The 18,872-nt window shown below is 33.5% G+C and overlaps 1 protein-coding gene across 1 annotated transcript; it reads right to left on the reverse strand.

The window, feature by feature from the left end:
* Positions 1-9,625: 9,625 nt before the first annotated feature.
* Positions 9,626-17,015, reverse strand: LOC108214275 (uncharacterized). Its single transcript, XM_017386196.2, has 5 exons — positions 15,715-17,015; positions 13,900-14,023; positions 11,683-13,818; positions 10,436-10,882; positions 9,626-9,981 (listed from the first exon to the last, which is right to left on the reverse strand). Exons 1-4 carry the CDS (start codon positions 16,890-16,892, stop codon positions 10,514-10,516), a joined length of 3,807 nt encoding a protein of 1,268 aa, XP_017241685.1. The 5' UTR covers positions 16,893-17,015; the 3' UTR covers positions 9,626-9,981; positions 10,436-10,513.
* Between the last annotated feature and the right edge of the window lie 1,857 nt (positions 17,016-18,872).

The raw sequence follows: 18,872 nt of genomic DNA on the forward strand, positions 1-18,872 counted from the left end.
GTAGCAGCGATTTCTTCGGCGAAGGTGAAAAATTGCAGAGATATATATGATTGGACAATGTGTCGGCGGCGGCCTAGGGCAAGATGAAAAATTAACCCTAATTTTTATTTTTATAATAAGGTCAATGCAGAAAGACCATTCACAGATTGGCAAATAAAAGAGCAAATTCTTTTGATTTCTGAACTTTTTGGAATAGGATATATGGACGATACAATATTTTAAATGAATATTTTTTTTATAGAAAAAAGATTCAAAGTGAATATTATAATGCTAAATATTATTTTATTTAGAGTTATTAGCATTTTATCCGTTAGTTTTGGACGCTTTTTGATTTTTTCTCAAATTATATTTGTTGTCGTACTACAACTATAAGTTTTAAACTCATTTTATTTACCACTATTTTAACCAAATTCTATTAAAATTGACTGTTAGTATGAGTTGGCATAAAATATTAATGATTTATATAATTATAATCTAAATCTAAATTAAACTTTCAATATTCTACCTCTTTTATGCTAAAAGTAACGGTCAGTTTAAATGAAATTTAATCGAAAGCAAGCAAAATGAAGAGAATTCGAAATAAAAAGGTACAGCACATAAAGAAATGTAATTTGACAACAAATAAAAAATATTCCAAAATATAAGGAGTGCATATGCTAATTACTCTTTTATTTATAATTGAGCAAATTATCTTCCACTTATCAAAAAAATAAGATGATCATATTCATATCCTATAATTATATAATATCAAAATTTCACAAAAATAAATTGAATATCCATAAACTACTTAAATATTAGTAAGTTGAAGAAAAATTTTATGCTCCTATTTAGCCACACATATATATAATCGAATTAAGGACTTGTTTTAAGAAAGAAAAATTACAATTTACACATTTATGTACTCTTTTACGGATATAAAGTTCGCAATCAGAAATTAAATAATTGCATGAATCTCTTGAAATTCTGAAATAACTGCCTTTATTAATTTTTAAAATTTGGCTAAAGTTTTACGAGGTTTTAATTATTTACATATAACTAAAATTAGGTAAAACTTGTTGATATGTAAGACATTGTGCTTCAATAGTATTGGCGATATATATTGGTTGGCTAAAATTGAAATATATTATATTATTAATATTTTATATTGTTAAAATAGAATATATAATTAGTTCAATATGATAATAAATAATGTGCAATTTTTCAATACATTTTAACAGACCCGGTGGAGGTTCGACAAATATAATCATAAAAGATACGAGATTGACTAAATTTATAGACGACAATAGATATAGTACGTTGGAGTGTGAGTTTATTGACAAATTGGCTAAAAATTTTATTTTTGATATATCAACCCACATTTTAACTGAGAGCATCTCTAATAGCCTCTTTATAGTGGCTCTTAAATTGAAATTTGAAAAGTATTGTAATTTTGCTTGCTCCAATAGACTCTTAGAGCATCTCCAAGAGGCTGTTCAATTAGACTCCTAACTTGAGATTTGAGGAGGGAGAGGAAAAATGTTGCTCCAAGAGACTCTTAAGTGGCTCTTAAATCACTAAGAGCCTCTTGTTTCTCTCTCCTCTCTCCTCAAAGTTAAGAGCCACTACATTACTCCTAACTTATTTTTTCACAATAAAAAAATCCTTACCTCCAATTCACCTCCATCTTTCCATCTCTTTTGTTATAATGGAGCCCGATACATGAATAAAATATGAAATAGAGAAGAGATCCATCTTTCCATCCATTTTGTTATAATGGAGCCCCATATATGAATAAAATATGAAATAGAGAAGAGATGTGGAGAGTATTGTTGGAGTTTACACTCTTAACTTAGTCCTAAATTGCTAAGAGCCACATTTTTTATATTATATTTAAGAGCCAACAAGGAGGCTCTTGGAGCACGATTGGATAGCCCAAGTGGTGGGCTTATCCTCTGTTGTCCCGGGACACCCGGGTTCGACTCTGGCTCACCCCGAGATTTATTAGAACAGATACTAATTTGTAATTTGTAAGGCGTATAAGCCTGCATTGTCAAAAACAAGGAGGCTCTTGGACATGCTCTTAGTCACTCTTAAATTCCCTAAATTTCTCTTCTCTCTCTCTTCAATTGTAAGAGCTACTAGCCACTCTTAACTAATATTTTATAATAAATTTGTAAGCACTCATTCTCTCTCCATCCACTTTCTTTTGTACTTTTATGCACATGACTTTGCTTTTAATAATATAGAACAAAATAAGGAGTAAATATAAGAGGTGTTGTTGGAGTTGAACCTACATTAAATCACTAAGAGTCAATATCTTATATTATATTTAAGAGTAATTTAAGAGACTATTGGAGATGCTCTAAGAGTTTTAAATGATAGGAGATGCTCTTCCGTTACAAATACACTAGTGTATGGCATGCCCTTGTCCCCACACTCTTTATCACATGTCTCTCGCTATCTCTCTCATAATCTCTCTGACATATACACATTTCTCTTTCTCTCTCTTTTAGAATCTCTCCTATATAAACACCTCTCTCAAGATCTCTCACACACCATCTCTTTGGTAATCTCTCTCATACACACAATAACAAATTCTCTCCCAGCCATGGCAGCTTCAGACGACATCACCGACCACCCCCTCACCACCGAAGCAATCCCCACCATCGACCTCCGCCCCCTCTCCCAATCCGAACTCCTCTGATCTCTCTCCCTATGCTCCTCCTCCGCCATTGACCCTAACGAAAACAACATCGTCACCCCGAAAATCAACCGCAGAATTTTCAATAAGTCCGCCGCTAGCAGCAAACAGACCTATGTGCGTCACCGACTCTCGGCCTCGGGGTCTCGCCGCCGCATGACGCATCTCCGTGTTCCCAAGCCTGAGTCTGATGAAACCGAAAGCGCCGAAAATTCGAAGATCGTTTCGGTGCTCAAAGACTTGTTGTCGAAACAAGCTGATGGAAATGAGGGGAAAAATTGCTGAGATTGAGTAGCAGCGGCATGTACTAAGTTGATTTGGCAATCGGATGTAGTGTTTTAAGATAAAGAAATGTCGGCGGAAAATTTGAGAATGTATCCAGCTAGGGTTGTTCAATTCCATCTTACGGCTGGAAAAAATAATTTAATTCTCAAATTGTTTTCTATATTGTAATGCATGAATATTAATAAAATTGAGATGAGTTATTTTACTTATCATTAGGAGAAGCATATCCGTATCCTCTGACCATAAAATTTTGCAAAATTATTATGAATATAAACGGTTTAAATATCAAAGTTGAAGAAACAAATTAAAAAGCAAACTTGTATTTCTAAATATTGTTACCGATATAATTATTTATTGTTTGTGTATATCAATGACGACGGATGAAAAAGTTTTATTAAAAGTAGTTAACATTCCAAAAAAAAAAATGAGATATTATGAATAATAATATATCTCTCATGGATGCTATATATTGATAATATAAAAATTAATTCGAATGTAAGTATGATCCGGGACAAATTGCTTACTCATCCAAGTATGATAAAATGGCATTTTATCATATTTGGGTAGAGCCTAACAACCATATTCATTCTGGAATGAGCAAAGCTTTCTTGGATTATTATTCGTCATATCGAGCGGATGGTTCGAGAGAAAGTTCATACAAGTAGTAGATTCCAAAAGCTAGTTGTGAAGAATTCGGCTTTTGTTACTGTTCTTAATTATTAAGGTACTGTATTTTTTTTCCATTAATTGTTGGGCATGGGTATAGTTGATTTGTGCCGTTTTTTAGTAGTTTTGTCTTTTTATTACTTATTTTTTTTCTTGAGGGGTCACTTCTCATGTCTATCCATGTACAGTTCTCTGAGGTTGCTTTGTAACTTTTGCATTATATAATTTTACTTGGCAAAGAAATAAAAAGCAGTTATCCTATAGGTTGCTTTTACAATTTTAGGTAATATTATTTTACTTGGTAAAAAAAATAGGAAACTTGTATAATGCAAACTTAATACTGATTTCTAATAATTATTCATTGTTCATGTATATAAATGACGTTGGGATGAAAAAGTCTTATTAAAAATAGTTAACTAATCACATTAACCAAAACAAATTGTGAGATATTATGAATAATAATACATTTATAATGGATGCTATCGATATAAAAATTAATTCGAATAAAAGTATGATCCTGGACAAATTGCTTACTCATTCAAGTATGATAAAATGGCTTTTTATCATATTTGGGTAGAGCCTAACGATCATATTCATTCTAGAATGAGCAAGCCTTCTTGGATTATTATTCGTCATATCAAGCAGATGGTTCGGGAGAAAGTTCATACAATTAGTAGATTCCAAAAGCTAGTTGTGAAGTATTTAGCTTTTGTTAGGCTTTTTTATTGAGGTGTTGTAGTTTTTTTTTTGTTGGTTTTTGAGCATTGGTGTAGTTGATTGGTTTTGTCCTTCTATTACTTGTTTTTTTTAAACTAGTCTCGGGATCTAGTACAGTTCTCTGTTGTTGCTTTGTAACTTTTGCATAACATAATTTTACTTGGCAAAGAAATCAGAAGCAGTTCTCTAAGGTTGCTTTTACAACTTTACGTAATATAATTTTATTTTACAAAGAAAAAATAAGAAATTTATATAATGCAAACTTAATATTGATTTTTGAAAATTGTTTATTGTTTATGTATACCAATGATGTTTGGATGAAAAAGTCTTATTAAAAAAGTTAACAAACCATACTAACCAAAAAATTGTGAGATATTTTGAATAATTATATATTCATAATGGATGCTATCGATAATATAAAATTAATTCGAGCATATGTATGGATCCGGGACAAATTGCTTACTCGTTCAAGTATGATAACTTGGCATTTTATCAAATTTTGGAAGAGACTAACGGCCCTATACATTCTGAAATTAGCAATCCTTCTTGGGTTATTATTCGTCATATCAAGCAGATGGTTCGGGAGAAAGTGCATACAAGTAGTAAATTCTAAAAGCGAGTTTTGAAGATTTCGGCTTTTGATATTGTTCTTTATTAAGGTGTTATGGTTTTTTTTTGAGTTTTTTCAATATTGGCGTAGGTGGTTTAAGCCATTTGTTCGCAGTTTTGTCTTTATGTTACTTTTGTTTTGGAGTAACTAGTCTTGGTATCTATCCAAGTACAGTGCTCTCAGGTTGCTTTGCAACTTTGTATAATATAATTTTACTTAGCAAAGAAATAAAAAGCAACTCTCTAAGATTGCTTTTACAATTTTGCTTAATACAATTTTACTTGGCAAAGGAAATAATAAGATATATTATTTATTGTTTATGTATATCAATGATGTTATTTAGGATGAAAAAGTCTTATTAAAAGTAGTTGACAAAACATATTAATTAAAAAAAATTGTGAAATATTTTGAATAATGATATATTTCTAGTGGATGTTATTGATAATATAAAAATAAATTCGAACATATGTGGATTCGAGACAAATTGCTTACTCATTCAAGTATATATGATAAATTAATGTTTTATCACATTTGGGGAGAGCTTAACACCCGTATTCATTCATTGTGGAATTAGCAAGCTAGTTATTATTCATCATATCAAGCATATAGTTCGAGAGAAAATCATACAAGTAGTAAATTCTAAAAGTTAGTTCTGAAGAATTCGGTTATTGTTACTGTTCTTTATTATTAAGGTCGGGGTCTATCCGAGTACAGTTCTCTAAGATTACGTTGCAATATTTTGCAATTTTGCAGTATAATTTTACTGAGCAAAAAAATAAAAAAACAGTTCTCTAAAATTGCTTTTACAACTTTGCGTAATATAATTTTACTTAGCAATAAGAAGAAAACTAATAAAATATGATATCTAATATAAGATTATGACGGCAAGTGATTCGAATTCTCATCTCTAAAGAATTTACATATTGGTTATCTCTTGACGAAATTTTTACTCCAACCAAATGGTAACGTTTAGTTTTATGACCTTCAAGATCATGCAATATTTGATTATACAATATTTCATCTCCTCTTCCCTCGAACTTCCTGTAGATCTAACCTAAGCACAAGTTTACAAAATGTCTTATTCGTTGATATTGTTGATGGAACTGATGAGAAGTTAATTCAGTTTTAGTCATCATAGCAATCTGAAAAATAATTAATTTAAAAGAGTTTCTTGTATTGGTCAAAACATTTAATGTGCATGCTAATATACGCACATCCTAACTTATTGTAGGACAAAAATACCCCTAATCTTATTTTTATATAATTTTTAATTAATAAAAGTAATACAATATTGCCGCCATCCTCCTATATTCCTCTTTCAAATTATGTCCAAAAAATCTAAGCAAATAGCATTAATAGAGAACAAAGAAGAGCTCATTTGCCTAGATATTACAGAAAAAAGTAAAGAAAGTATTCCAATCTCAAAGTATTGGTAGAGAGTTATTAGGGTTAAATCAAATAATTAATTAAGTTGATCAAATCAAATAGTGCACAGAATCTTTCAAAATCGTTCATCATGTCGATGAGTTCTGGTTCTGGGGCCTTTCGGAGACGCTGATGACTGGTACTATAGAAGAAAGTGTTCTTCCTTTTTTTATGTCATAATTCACATCACTTAAATATTTAACTTTTTTATAAAACTTTTAGGAGTGGTTAGAGCATCTCCAACCATCTAAAACCCTTAACCCTTGGCTAAAAGGTGAGTTGACATACTTAAAATAAAAAAATTTAGCCAACAACTCCAAAAACTCAACTCCAACCATGCTCAGCTGTTGTCTATAAATTTAGTCAACCTCCTATGGATGGCTAAATTTGTCGAACCTCTACAGGTCTGTAAGAAAATCTGTAGGAAGATTGTAAATCATTTATTACCATATTAAACTGATATATTCTATTTTAACAATTGAAAATATTAATAACATACTATTTTTAAATTATAGCCAACCAATATAGCCAATACCACTGAAGCAAAATGTCTTACAGGTTCAGCAAATTTTACATAATGTCTTACAGGTCCAATTTAGCCGACGATTATAGCCAACGCCGTTGGAGATGCTCTTAGTGTGTTAGGAAAATGTTCAGTTGTTAGAGATTTAGAAAAAGTCTAGTTACCAAAATTCGTTGTGCTATTATATATATGGTCTACATATCTAATTTTAGATTTGAGTAATGAAATGAACCTCATATGATCACTGCTTGCGGTGTCTCTTTGTCGAATTTTCTTCCAAATCTCTTGAATACTTAAACTTCTTGCTCGGTTATTTTTCTTATTGGTGATTTATCATGCTACCTCCTCCACTTCGGTCTTGTCTTATAAAACTTAAAGTTCGTAGATGCAGAAGCCTACAAAATGTACGGGATCTGTTCATATTGTTCAAGAATTTAAGCTCACTTCGAGTTTTAGTTAGTGTAGTAATCTGAAAATAATTAATATGAAAGAATTTCCTAAAAATATGTTGGTTAATTAATTCTTTTTTCTCTCTCTAGCTCTATCTTCAAGACACAATATAGGCATAGCAAACTTCATTTTAATGTATCCACGTTTTTGTTTATACTACAGGAAGCAAAATCTTCTTCAGTTATCGCTAAAATACCAAATAAGTAGCTGCAAAGTGGTTCAGCTATAACGGCAGTGAAAATAGAGTATCTTCGGTTCAGCTATAGCTGTAGGTAATGTGTTTCTATAACAATACAGTTAAGTCTTTCGAGCATCCAGAGATAATGTGTTTTAACGGAGTTACGGTGCATGACGGGCGTTAATTACTTTATTAAAAGAAAGAAATAAATTTCAGCCACTATTTTGTTATTTTTAAAATCCAGCCAACTTTTTACAAATTTTGAAAGACTCTGATCACTCTTTTTGTCATTTAATTTTAATTGATCGATTACATATTTATTTCTAATTGATTTTGTTATTTTCAATAAGTATAAATGATTTTTGATCATATTTGTTAAAATATAAGAAGAAATAATAAAATTAAGAAAAAGAGTGTGTAAAGTACTTCTCTCTTATATAAAGCGTAAAATATATATTACATATATAAATATATCAAAATAATCAGTCTCAGATTTTAAGTGAAATTTATTCAGGTCAATGGATTTCTTGAAAATTTGGGCTAAGAATGTGGGTGTATCAGTCTGGACCGGACCAACATATAAGGTCCACTGAGGGTCTTCAACTTGGACCAAGACTGGGTGGGCCTTTTTCGGACCCGACGCTTTGCAAATCAGTCCAAAGCAGATTTTCGGTCCCATATCTTATGTTCATTTCTAGATTCTAGATGAACCCACTCGAAATTTCTGAATTACAGGGTCGGTAGAATTTATGAAAACTTACGCGACTTGAATTTAATTATTATCAAAATGTTACAGATTTACGTCAGACTTTATAAAATCTAATATGTTATAAATCCAACACTACCCACTAATTTAATGATATTGAACAAAGTTAATTAAAATTTTAATACCACTATTTTCGGAATTCATATTGAGTATAGATTTTTAAAACTAAAATCTCAATCAAGTACTATGAAAAATTAAATATTTTTGCTGAATAAGTAAATGTTAATATATTATTCAATTTCTTTATATATAATACGTCCCCAATTTAGCTATAATCCGATATCTTTTTATGTACCCTTTGGTGTAAAATTATTTGGTAGTAAAGATTTATTAAGGATTTCTTAGAAAATTGATTTACTCAAGAGCAGAACTATACATAGCAGCAGGATCTAATACAATTTACCAAATTTATCAATTTCCTCCGATATATACATCTGAGATAGATTGACCTCTTGAGTAGCAAAAAAAAATGTTACTCCTCCCGTCTCTAATTAAATGTCCCTTTCGTTTTTCTAAAAGTAACCCATCTTTGACTATATATAAAAAAATGAATATTTATTATTTTAAAAAATAAAAAGTTACATCTTAAAATAAATTAGATGTATTTTCTAATGATATAATTCATATAAATTACAATCAACTTATAGTCAGTTTGAATACTTAAAGGTCAAAAGAGACATGTATTTTGATACAGAAAGAGTATTTGAATTTTTAGATGAAGTTTGGTAAGATGCTAAAGAAGAAAAACTCCAGCATTTTTCCTCTTGGATAAATCTCAAAACAAATGAGAATCGAACAACACAATGTAAATGATCTTTATAAATATATGCACCGTGTTTCAGAGGTCAGAGTGGATGTGGTCGTCTAGTCGAGCCATTATTGGGATGTTTGTCCAGTCTTAGTTATGAAAAATAGAAACGTTGATATAATATGTTTTGATATAGTGTTAATATATGTTTAATAATCAGTAAATAGCTTATTTCCAGAAAAAAAACACATTTACGTATTTTTTTTTCTAAAAATAAATGTCTGATTTATGAAAAGAATATGATATGCCAATTGGACAATTATCTTCCTCCTAATTCAGGTGCTGCTACACACGTCAGATTCAAAGAACAAAAAGAATATATGAAAGTTTACAAAAAGAGACCTGTGTATCAAACTTATTTTCAAAATATACAGGTTAAATTTGCATATGTGATTTGTAACGCTAATTTTCAAGTTGCATAAGTTGCAACTTGCAATTGAGGTTACATGTATAATTGCACCGCATTTTCAAAAAAAAATCCAGACTTCGGTACTTTTGAAGAAAGACCAAAAATATATACAAATGAAAAGCAGCAAAAAAACTACAAGTACATTGTTGTAATCCATACACTATAATGTCCTCATCACATAAACTGCAAGCAACAGAGAAATCCTGGTTCTGTCTTGGAGGCAGAATGGACAAACATAAGATATGTACCACAAACATCACTACTCTGCCAAAACTGCATCAAATATTACAGCATTTCATCCACTACAGAATTTTTTGAATGAAGAAAATATAATTGCGAGAATGAAGAATAACCTAAGTTAATGTAAAAAAGACTTTTCCAGGACTAAAGAACTTGTTGAGTGAGCCAAGTATTCAAGAACAAGCTGAAGAATCCCTCTCCACTCCTCGCAGTATCTCCGTTGCCTGGATCAACCACAAAACATGCCATGAACAACCATATTGAATTTTAAGTCACACTCTGTCACAGTACTTTATCATTTAAATATTGTCTCTGAATCTCACCTCATTAAAACAACACCAATAAAATGAAATACTCTGGAACAAATACACATTCCAAGAGAAGAAATTTGATCAAGCAGTTAGTATCGATATAGTTAAAAAGCTAATGTTTTCCTTATTTCAGAGTTTACTTGCCCCGTATCATTTTTAAAACTCACATGAACTACTTTACAAGGAAGCTAATCCTGTATAGAATGGTGTTTAGAATAGATTACAGAGTGGTGTCTAAAAATAGCAAACATCATCAATCAAAAATTTGAATTTCTAAAAAAAGGAGACAAATCAGGCAATCTACGAAGCATCATTCAAATTCCTCTTAACATAGAAAGAGAGTTGAGAGATTAGTTAACTTTATTACCTTCTATATGAGATCCTAGCTTGGGTTCAGTTTTCTACTGCAGAAAGCATTATCCTTCTAAGTAAATGTCATCTCATACTACAACGCATTGACCTGCTCCGAAATCCTCGACCTGCAAGTTGGACACATAGATCCTATTGCAGCTTGTGTTCCAGGGTGGACAGGCTCGTGATGGAACTCATTTCTGCACCAGACACATAATGTCGTAACTTGACTCCTGGAAGGAATATTTTGCACCAGGTCATGCTTTCCAATCCAATAGGAGGAACCATAAGGTTGTTCCATTCCCGTGCCATATGGATTTTTGTCTGGAACACCTTGAAAAGAAGTCGAATTTGGCGCAGTTAGGAAACTAAATTCTACAGGTTCAGTTCTGCCAGATCCTAATTCTTCAAAACATGATCCTCTATTATACTTGTCACCAAGTCTATACAAACCATCTTCAGCCTAAACAAGAAAAAATTGTTAAATTATTGAAGCAAAAAGATATGACATAAAAATTATGCTCCATAATTCTCTCTGCTAAAGAGTTAGGGAAAACAAAAAAAACAAATTAGCAGTGCAAATGTCAATTGAACCAATACCAAGGTAAAAACAGAGTAGCCACAGCTTACACGTAAATATAACATTGCTCATGCCTGGTGGCTGGTAGGTAATCCAATCCCGTACATCCTCTTTACAGATTTTACGAGAAATAAATTTGGTTCACAAAAACCAAATTCATAGATGTGAACTGGTAACCATGCAGAACAGAACACATATAGAAACAGGGGCGTAGCCACGTGTTGAACAGGGGGTCACTTGCACCCACTCACTGTTTAATATCCTCTTATATATATTATATAAAACTTAAGTTTTTCTATTTTTGACCCCCAAAATAAAATTTTGATCCCAAAAATACATAAATTTATTAAAAAATGAAATCATCTTTTTATATTTAACAAAATTGGTTGAAATAGAGTATATTGTGAATAGTAAGTACAATTTTAAAATTTTGATAGTTGTATTTTCATAATTTAGGTTCAGTATATCATATTTTTTTTTATGAGATTGTTTTTCGACCCCCATGACCATGTATTCTGGCTACGCCCCTGTATAGAAACTAGACCATATAGATATTTACCACTCAATCAACACCTCTTAAACAAGCCATCAATGACTTTTTATCATGAGGGCTTATTTTTAATCAAGTACAACACAATTATCAAATTAGAGCAGGCTATATCTCTAAATTTTGAAGCATATACCTTATCCGAGAGTATATCAAAGGTGCAAAAGGGGGTAGTTGATTGCGCTGGAGGGTTTGAGAGATCAGCCATACTACTCTGAAAGGCATCTTCACCAGCTCTCCAAATACCACCCCCAGGCATGACGTTCTCAGCAGGCTGTGCATTAGCAGCACTAAAATCAACCATGTATTTTTTGTTTTTTGAAGTTCCAACCTCATTCACATCAGGCACTTCCCATCTTCTGTTGTAAGCTTGATTAAAGTTGGGTTCAGTACCCCAGAGTTTCCCATTGCATGATAAACTAAATAAATCGCTAAAGGAACTTATTCCCTGCTCCTCAACAAAATTATCATTGACCCTGTTTACATTTATTTGGGCGCCAATGTTTTGTTCAATCCTTGTTGGGATAGCAGAACAATTTGTAGCATACTTCTCATTCTCAAGATCAGTGGTATCAGCAAACAATCCTGCATGAGGGTCACCGAAATCAAGAGCTAGATCATTATTACCTGAGTTCAGCCCATTATCAAATTTAAGCTCATTTACAGGTCTATTATAAATTTGGTCGACTGTATATACGTTACTAGGATGTTGCGCAAAACAAGACCCAACCAGTAGACCATTTCCAGAGAACTGTCTGCACTCTTCTACTGATCTATTATCAACTCCACTAACATTGTCTTCAGAACCAAATGTTGCACCTTTCCCAGATGAAAGCAGTGAGCTTAGTTCAAGACTTCTTTCCTTGTTGCTTGACATACTTGCACCGACACCATTGTAAGTTCTACCAGAAGAAAGTATTACTCCAGCATTCCTAGAAGTTTCAACTTCATTAAATTCGGCAGTATCTGAATGTCTTGTAGGAAGTAAATCTACGAGATTTTCAGCACTGCTAGCTTTCTCCTGCCCAGAAAGAGAAAGTAGACTGTTAAAAGTAACTCCTTGCCTAGGTTCAACTTCCACGGCAGCTTGGTTTCTCCGACTCAAAGACGGTATAGAAAAGTTTCCATATTTGCTTTCATCCTGAAGGACATCCACAACATCTGTCCGGGGACAAGCATAACTACTACGCTCATTGCTTTCACAGTTCAGTACCATATTATCAGGAGTTGCTGAGAAAGTGGAAATATTTTTTACATTGTTGTCGATGCAAATTTCCTCATCACCAGATGGAGCAAGTACACTGCTATCAGAACATATCTTCTGCTCAGACCTGGACAGGTCAAAATTCAAACTTCCGTATTTTACATTATCAATACCGCCAAAGTGTTCATTTCCAGATTGAAAAACAGCAGTGCCTTCAACTATAAAATCCGGCTTGACTGCAGTAACACAATGCTTATTCGCTTCATCATGATTGTCATCAGATCCAAATATCGATTCCACTGTTGCAAACTTCCCTGAATCAAGTTTTAGATCATTAGCTGTGCTAGCAGAAGACATATTCTCAGTGTAGAAAGGATTTCCAGCAACTCCTTTCCTAACAGACTCATCTGCAGCTGCAGAGTCTCCAAGAACATCACTTGGAAGGTGAACACTAGTTTGGCCATCTATCCGTGGAGGAGCACAGATTTGCAAACCATTTTCTTGCTCAACAGAACATGTGTTGGTCACATCTGGAACACACAGCACTGCACTTCTATCCGAGGATTCTGGAATGCCATGATTGCTATTAATAGCCAAGGTTGCTTCAGAACCCAAACATGAATTTGATCCCAAAGATCGTTTTTCAGCATCAGCTACATTATCTACTTTATAACTACTTGAAGGACAATCCTTAACCTGCTGATCACTGGTTTCTACTCTATCTAATACAATTGTTCCTGCTTGCATGTCTGGATTGCCAAAGGCTTCATGCTGCTGATCATAACCGATTTTATCAGAAGATATTTCAACCCTCAAACTTCCCTCAAGCTTACTGTTATCGATACCAGAATCTAGTTTTTTATTACCATTGGTATCAAATATTTCTGGATTGATATCCTTGTCAGCATAATGATCCTCGTTAGGGAGTTCACCCACCGATGAAGAGCCAACATTATCTTGCACATGTTCAAGAGTAGGTTCTGTTGCACCTGCCACTTCACTGATCGAGTGGTTCCTGGATTGGCTGTCATCTTTTGTGTTGTCCCCTAGAACAGCAAGACCTGCAGGCTGTAGTATTCCTTATGAACAAATACTGTACATATCCAAATGTAAAACTAAATGGCTATATATAATATAACCTAAACGTACATTCTGAGAGTCCACTTTGCATTCTCCATGAGAAGAATCTAACTGTTTACCGTCTTGCAACCCAGAGATTGACAACAAGTACGAAGAAATTTCTTTGCATGATATAAACTGCCGTCCACTGGGACTGCATACAAACCATTGTGGAAAAAACTATTAGTTAACAAATCATGCAACAATATTGTAGATATGAAATATGAAACAAGGGGAAGGGGTAATCGAAGAAAACAAAGAACTTTTACTGCATGAAAGAAATAGAGTTAGACAAGTAGCGGAATGAGGAGCAATTCAAACTTAAGACTTGTGTACAGGGAGTCAGACAGTGGACATTACAGATATCTGAGTGGCAGACTACTTTTTCTTTAATATTACTGATACAGGAACTCTGTCATTATTCTGAACTGTCCTCGTTTTAAAATACAGGTACTAGGGCACACCAAATTTTTTTTTACAGATCTTTTGAATATAACATATGTAATACAAAGTAGGCATAAAAGATTCTGATAATCTAATAGATTTTTATCATCAATATTCAATATCAATTCACGTCTAGATATTAATACTGAGGTTGCTTTTCTATTTAGGCTTTAGATTTGTCTTTATTAACTCTCTATATATATGGTGCTTGTAAGGGGATTCATTGGTATGATTCCAAATCATATTAGTCAAGATCTTAGGTTATGCTCATTCAGGTAGACAATTGGTCAAGATCTCAGAATGTGCTCATTTGAATGGATTGTAATTAAGAGAGAATGGAATAAGATTTGTACTCTCTACCTTATATCTTTTGTGGTAAATGTTTATTCATTTTCATTCCATTTCCCGTTCCTTCTCTAATAGTTTAAATTAGGTCTCTGACCCACAATACCACCAAACTAAGAAGACCAATCCACCAATTTACTGTTTCCATAAAATTTGCTTACAATTTCCATCCCTTCATCATTCACTTCTCTCCAAGTGAACGTGAACTTAAATTTCCTTGTAATGAGTTTTGAATTCTTGCAAACCTCCTAATCTCAATGACACCAAAGTTGCCACCACCAGCATGCAAGAAACCAAGAATACCACTCCATTGAAACCATTATATCATAAATATGAATCTATTTACAGCACCTTATTAACAAACTTACACATACCAAATTCTGGAACCCTACAAGGAAAAACATCTAGAAAAAAAAAATACTATAATTTACCAAATAAGGAAAATCCTAAAAGAGCAGAAAGTCCTACAGGGTAATTTCATCCAAGGAAAAATTTACTTGAACAAAAAGTTGTAAAAGAACTCTTTGATTCTGTATTAGATTCATTTCTATGTTATATAGCTCCTGATGCCAGTGTATACTATATTAATTCTTATCACAGTTCTACATAAATGATGTCCTTGTATCATAATCTTAATTATTTTCAGACTTCACAAAATAAAATAGAGTTTAAAACCCTAAGTGCAATGTAACACAATTTCCTTGCCATTTTTCAGAGCCATCACTAACAACATATTATGCATATTCCTTTAGGCATATGATGATATGAATTAATTAAAACACAGAACTTTTCACTGTTATGAGTATCCAATCATTAAAAATCACTGACATGTGCAAATTAAAGGCTACATCACCTATGTGTACAACCTCTACTCCAGTAACCTGATTTACTCTTTGTTATCCTAAGAACAATTCATTAAGAAAAGCTATAACCTAGCCGCATAAACAGAGTACAGCATATTAACAACTAGATAAGCATATCTAAGCACCTTCAATTCAAAAAAAAATCAAGAGAACAATGGCATTATAAGAAATGTTACAAATGTATGGTAGTAACCTTATATAGCGCCGACAAAACAACCAAACATGTTTTTCTTTCCTCTTCAGAGATATAGAAAGACTCCACCCTTTTGGCAAATAATCCCCGAACAAACTAGCATCGACCACTTTTCTCTTCCTCCTCCGACTCCCCCATCGTCCACCTAACCCCTCCAAAAACCCTAGCAGCTCGGCATCTGTCAACATCCCCTCTGTCCTACGCCTAATTTCAGGTCCAAAAGGATCCTCCAACTCAGCCAACCGTACCACATCAACTACCACGCCTTTCGAATTTAAAACCTCCTTATCACTCTCAACACTATTCACATGAACAACATCATCCTTATCATCCTCATTTTCCTCATTCTTAGCCTCCGGAACTACCACCATAGCCATAGAAGTAGAAGTAGGCATCACCATTGACATAGACATAGGGACACTCTCGTCCTTCCTCGGCCTACCTCTTCCTCTCTTCCGTTTAATCATATTCATACCATCCACCATATAACTCCCAACACCATCCTCCCTCTTCTCATACTTGAATATCTCTCGTATCACCGGCACCACACCTTTATCTTTCCGCGGCCTACCTCTCTTCCGTTTCAAACCTCCACTCATCAAATTACTCATACTCATTGAATTACTCGTATTCACCCCACCACCACCCATATTCATCGAATTACTCGTAGTAACCGCATCAACACTCATCAAATCACCTGAATTCGCCACCGTAACAGCTTGATTAGGCAAATTAGGCAAACTCGGCAAACTTGGTAAATTAGGTATATGAGTAGTGTGTTCAATGCTAGCTAAACTGACGCCGTTTGGATTAGCTTGTTTCGTAAACAAGGCTTTGAGCATCGAAACAATCTTCGCATTCTCCGCGCGTTCGGGATCGGTCTCGATGGACGTAGGCTTCGGAACACGGAGATGCGGAGTGCGGCGACAAATCGAGGCGTAAGAGGAAGAGGCCGGAGCTAATCGGAGACGAGAGTAGGTCTGTTTTCGACTGCCGGCGGATTCATTGAAAACGCTGCGATCGATTTTGGGGATAACGACGTCGTTTTGCGGGTGATGGTTGAAAGCAGAGGAGGAGCAGAGGGAGAGAGCGAGGAGTTCGGATTGGGAGAGGAGGCGGAGATCGACGGTGGGGATTGATTCTGGGGGGAGGGGGCGGTCGCTGACGGCGGAGGCCATGGCTGGGAGCGATTGTGTTTGTATGTGGGAGAGATTTCGAGAGAGAGAGGGAGAGAGAGATATGGAGCGGGTTTTGTTCCGAGTCGGGTTATAAAATGAGAGAGAGTGCACAGGTTATGGACTTATCGCGGATCTCTAAGAGCTTGGGAGGATATTGGATAAGACTCCTGTGTTCGGGTCGTGGACTTGGGTAAATCTCGAGCGGGGTTACGTATCCTAGATTGTGTTGTTAAATGATGTGATAAACAAATGATAAATTAAATTCAGATTGATGTGTATGTATAAGGTTTATGCTCTGTTTAGGAATGTGCCGCTAGTGGTTAGCTGTAGCGGATTGAATCAGATGTTTTGATTAGCGGATTAAATCAGCTATTTCTTGTAAAATTGTTTGGTAAATCGCTGATTGATTAGTTTTTTCTGACCCAAACTAAAACCGTTAATCCAAAAACCTCCTCAAAGTAGCTTTTCCAAAATTATTTTTTTATCCAAAACTCTGTTTCAATCCGCTAACTACCAAACGTACATATTAGCTTATTTTAGCGGTCAAACCTTTAAAACACCTCAAACCTTTAATTTTGCCTCGAATTTCTAATTTCCAAACAGGGCCCTAATCTAATTATTAATAGTGTGGGTTATACTAATCATATATTATTGCTGCGTGGATTTTGAGGTGTGTATTTCATTGGGATTTTAAAGTATCTTTTTAATTTCTTAAATATGAGAATATTTAATTGGGATTATTTAAAATCCATTAAAATCATGCGGTATTCAATTGAGATTTTAAATTATGCTACAAAATCTGGTGATATTCAATCATGATTTTAAATTATGCTTTAAAATCCAATGACATTCAATTTGGATTGTTTAAAATCCATTTGAATATGATTGTATTCAAATACTGATAGATTTTTTTAGATTTTATAAAATGATGGATTTTGTGGGATCCCACGGTTTATTTTAAGTTTTTTAAAATTCCACTAGAATCCATGATATTTTGAAGTATTGTGCTTAAATCGTGAAAAAAATTTATCAACTCTACGACATTTTATCAAGAATCCGGACAAAATCAAAACCACATTCAATCCACTAAAATCTATAGATAAAAACAATCCATTAAAATATCAACCGAATACACCCCTCTTAGAAAAAAAGTTAGAAAGACTTTTCAATTAACTAACATTTTATTTATAAATAATCAAAATACATGTCTATAAAATACATGATGTATAAGTAAGATTTAGTTGCCGGGGCAAATGGGTATTGGCCAAATTCTCGGATTATCATGGCATACGCAAATATTGTGCTCACAAGCTGGTCGACGATTTGGACATACACTCTGGCAATCACAGAGTGAAAAACACCTTTTCGGTGTCAAAACTGTTGGTAATGGTGTTGCTGCTACTTGTGTTGTGGATTGGACACAAGCGCATTTCCCATCAAGGCAAGCTGGAAAACCGTTCGGGCACATACTTTTGCAATCACCCCAATTAGTGCATGCTTGTACATAAACAGTAGACATGAGAGTGAGGGACAAAATTGTAAGGGCAAGTGTGATCTGCTTCATGTTTAGTTGTAAGATGATATGATTTTTGGCTTATTATAGAATTAAAAATATACATGTCTAGTTCACTTATAAATATACACCATGTATGGAGGTTTTAAATTCAGAAACCGATAAATAATAGATTATAAATTTTAATGGATTACGATAAATTTTGGTTAGACATTATAACATAATCTAAAATGTTAAGGTTTGTGAAGTGATAAAATCTTAACGGTTGTGTAGAGATTATTGTCAGGTATTTAATCAAAACAGCCTATCTATTATTCAATCAAACTAAATACTCTCGTAGTTTTCTTTTACATGTTCATTTTAATGTTTGACCAGTCAAATTGACTATATTTTTTACTGAAATTTACATGTATTATATAACTCAAAACAATGATAATAATATCTTTAAAAAATACATTTAGTCTATT

This window comes from Daucus carota, chromosome 3, assembly GCF_001625215.2.
Source record: "Daucus carota subsp. sativus chromosome 3, DH1 v3.0, whole genome shotgun sequence".
Taxonomy (NCBI): domain Eukaryota; kingdom Viridiplantae; phylum Streptophyta; class Magnoliopsida; order Apiales; family Apiaceae; genus Daucus; species Daucus carota.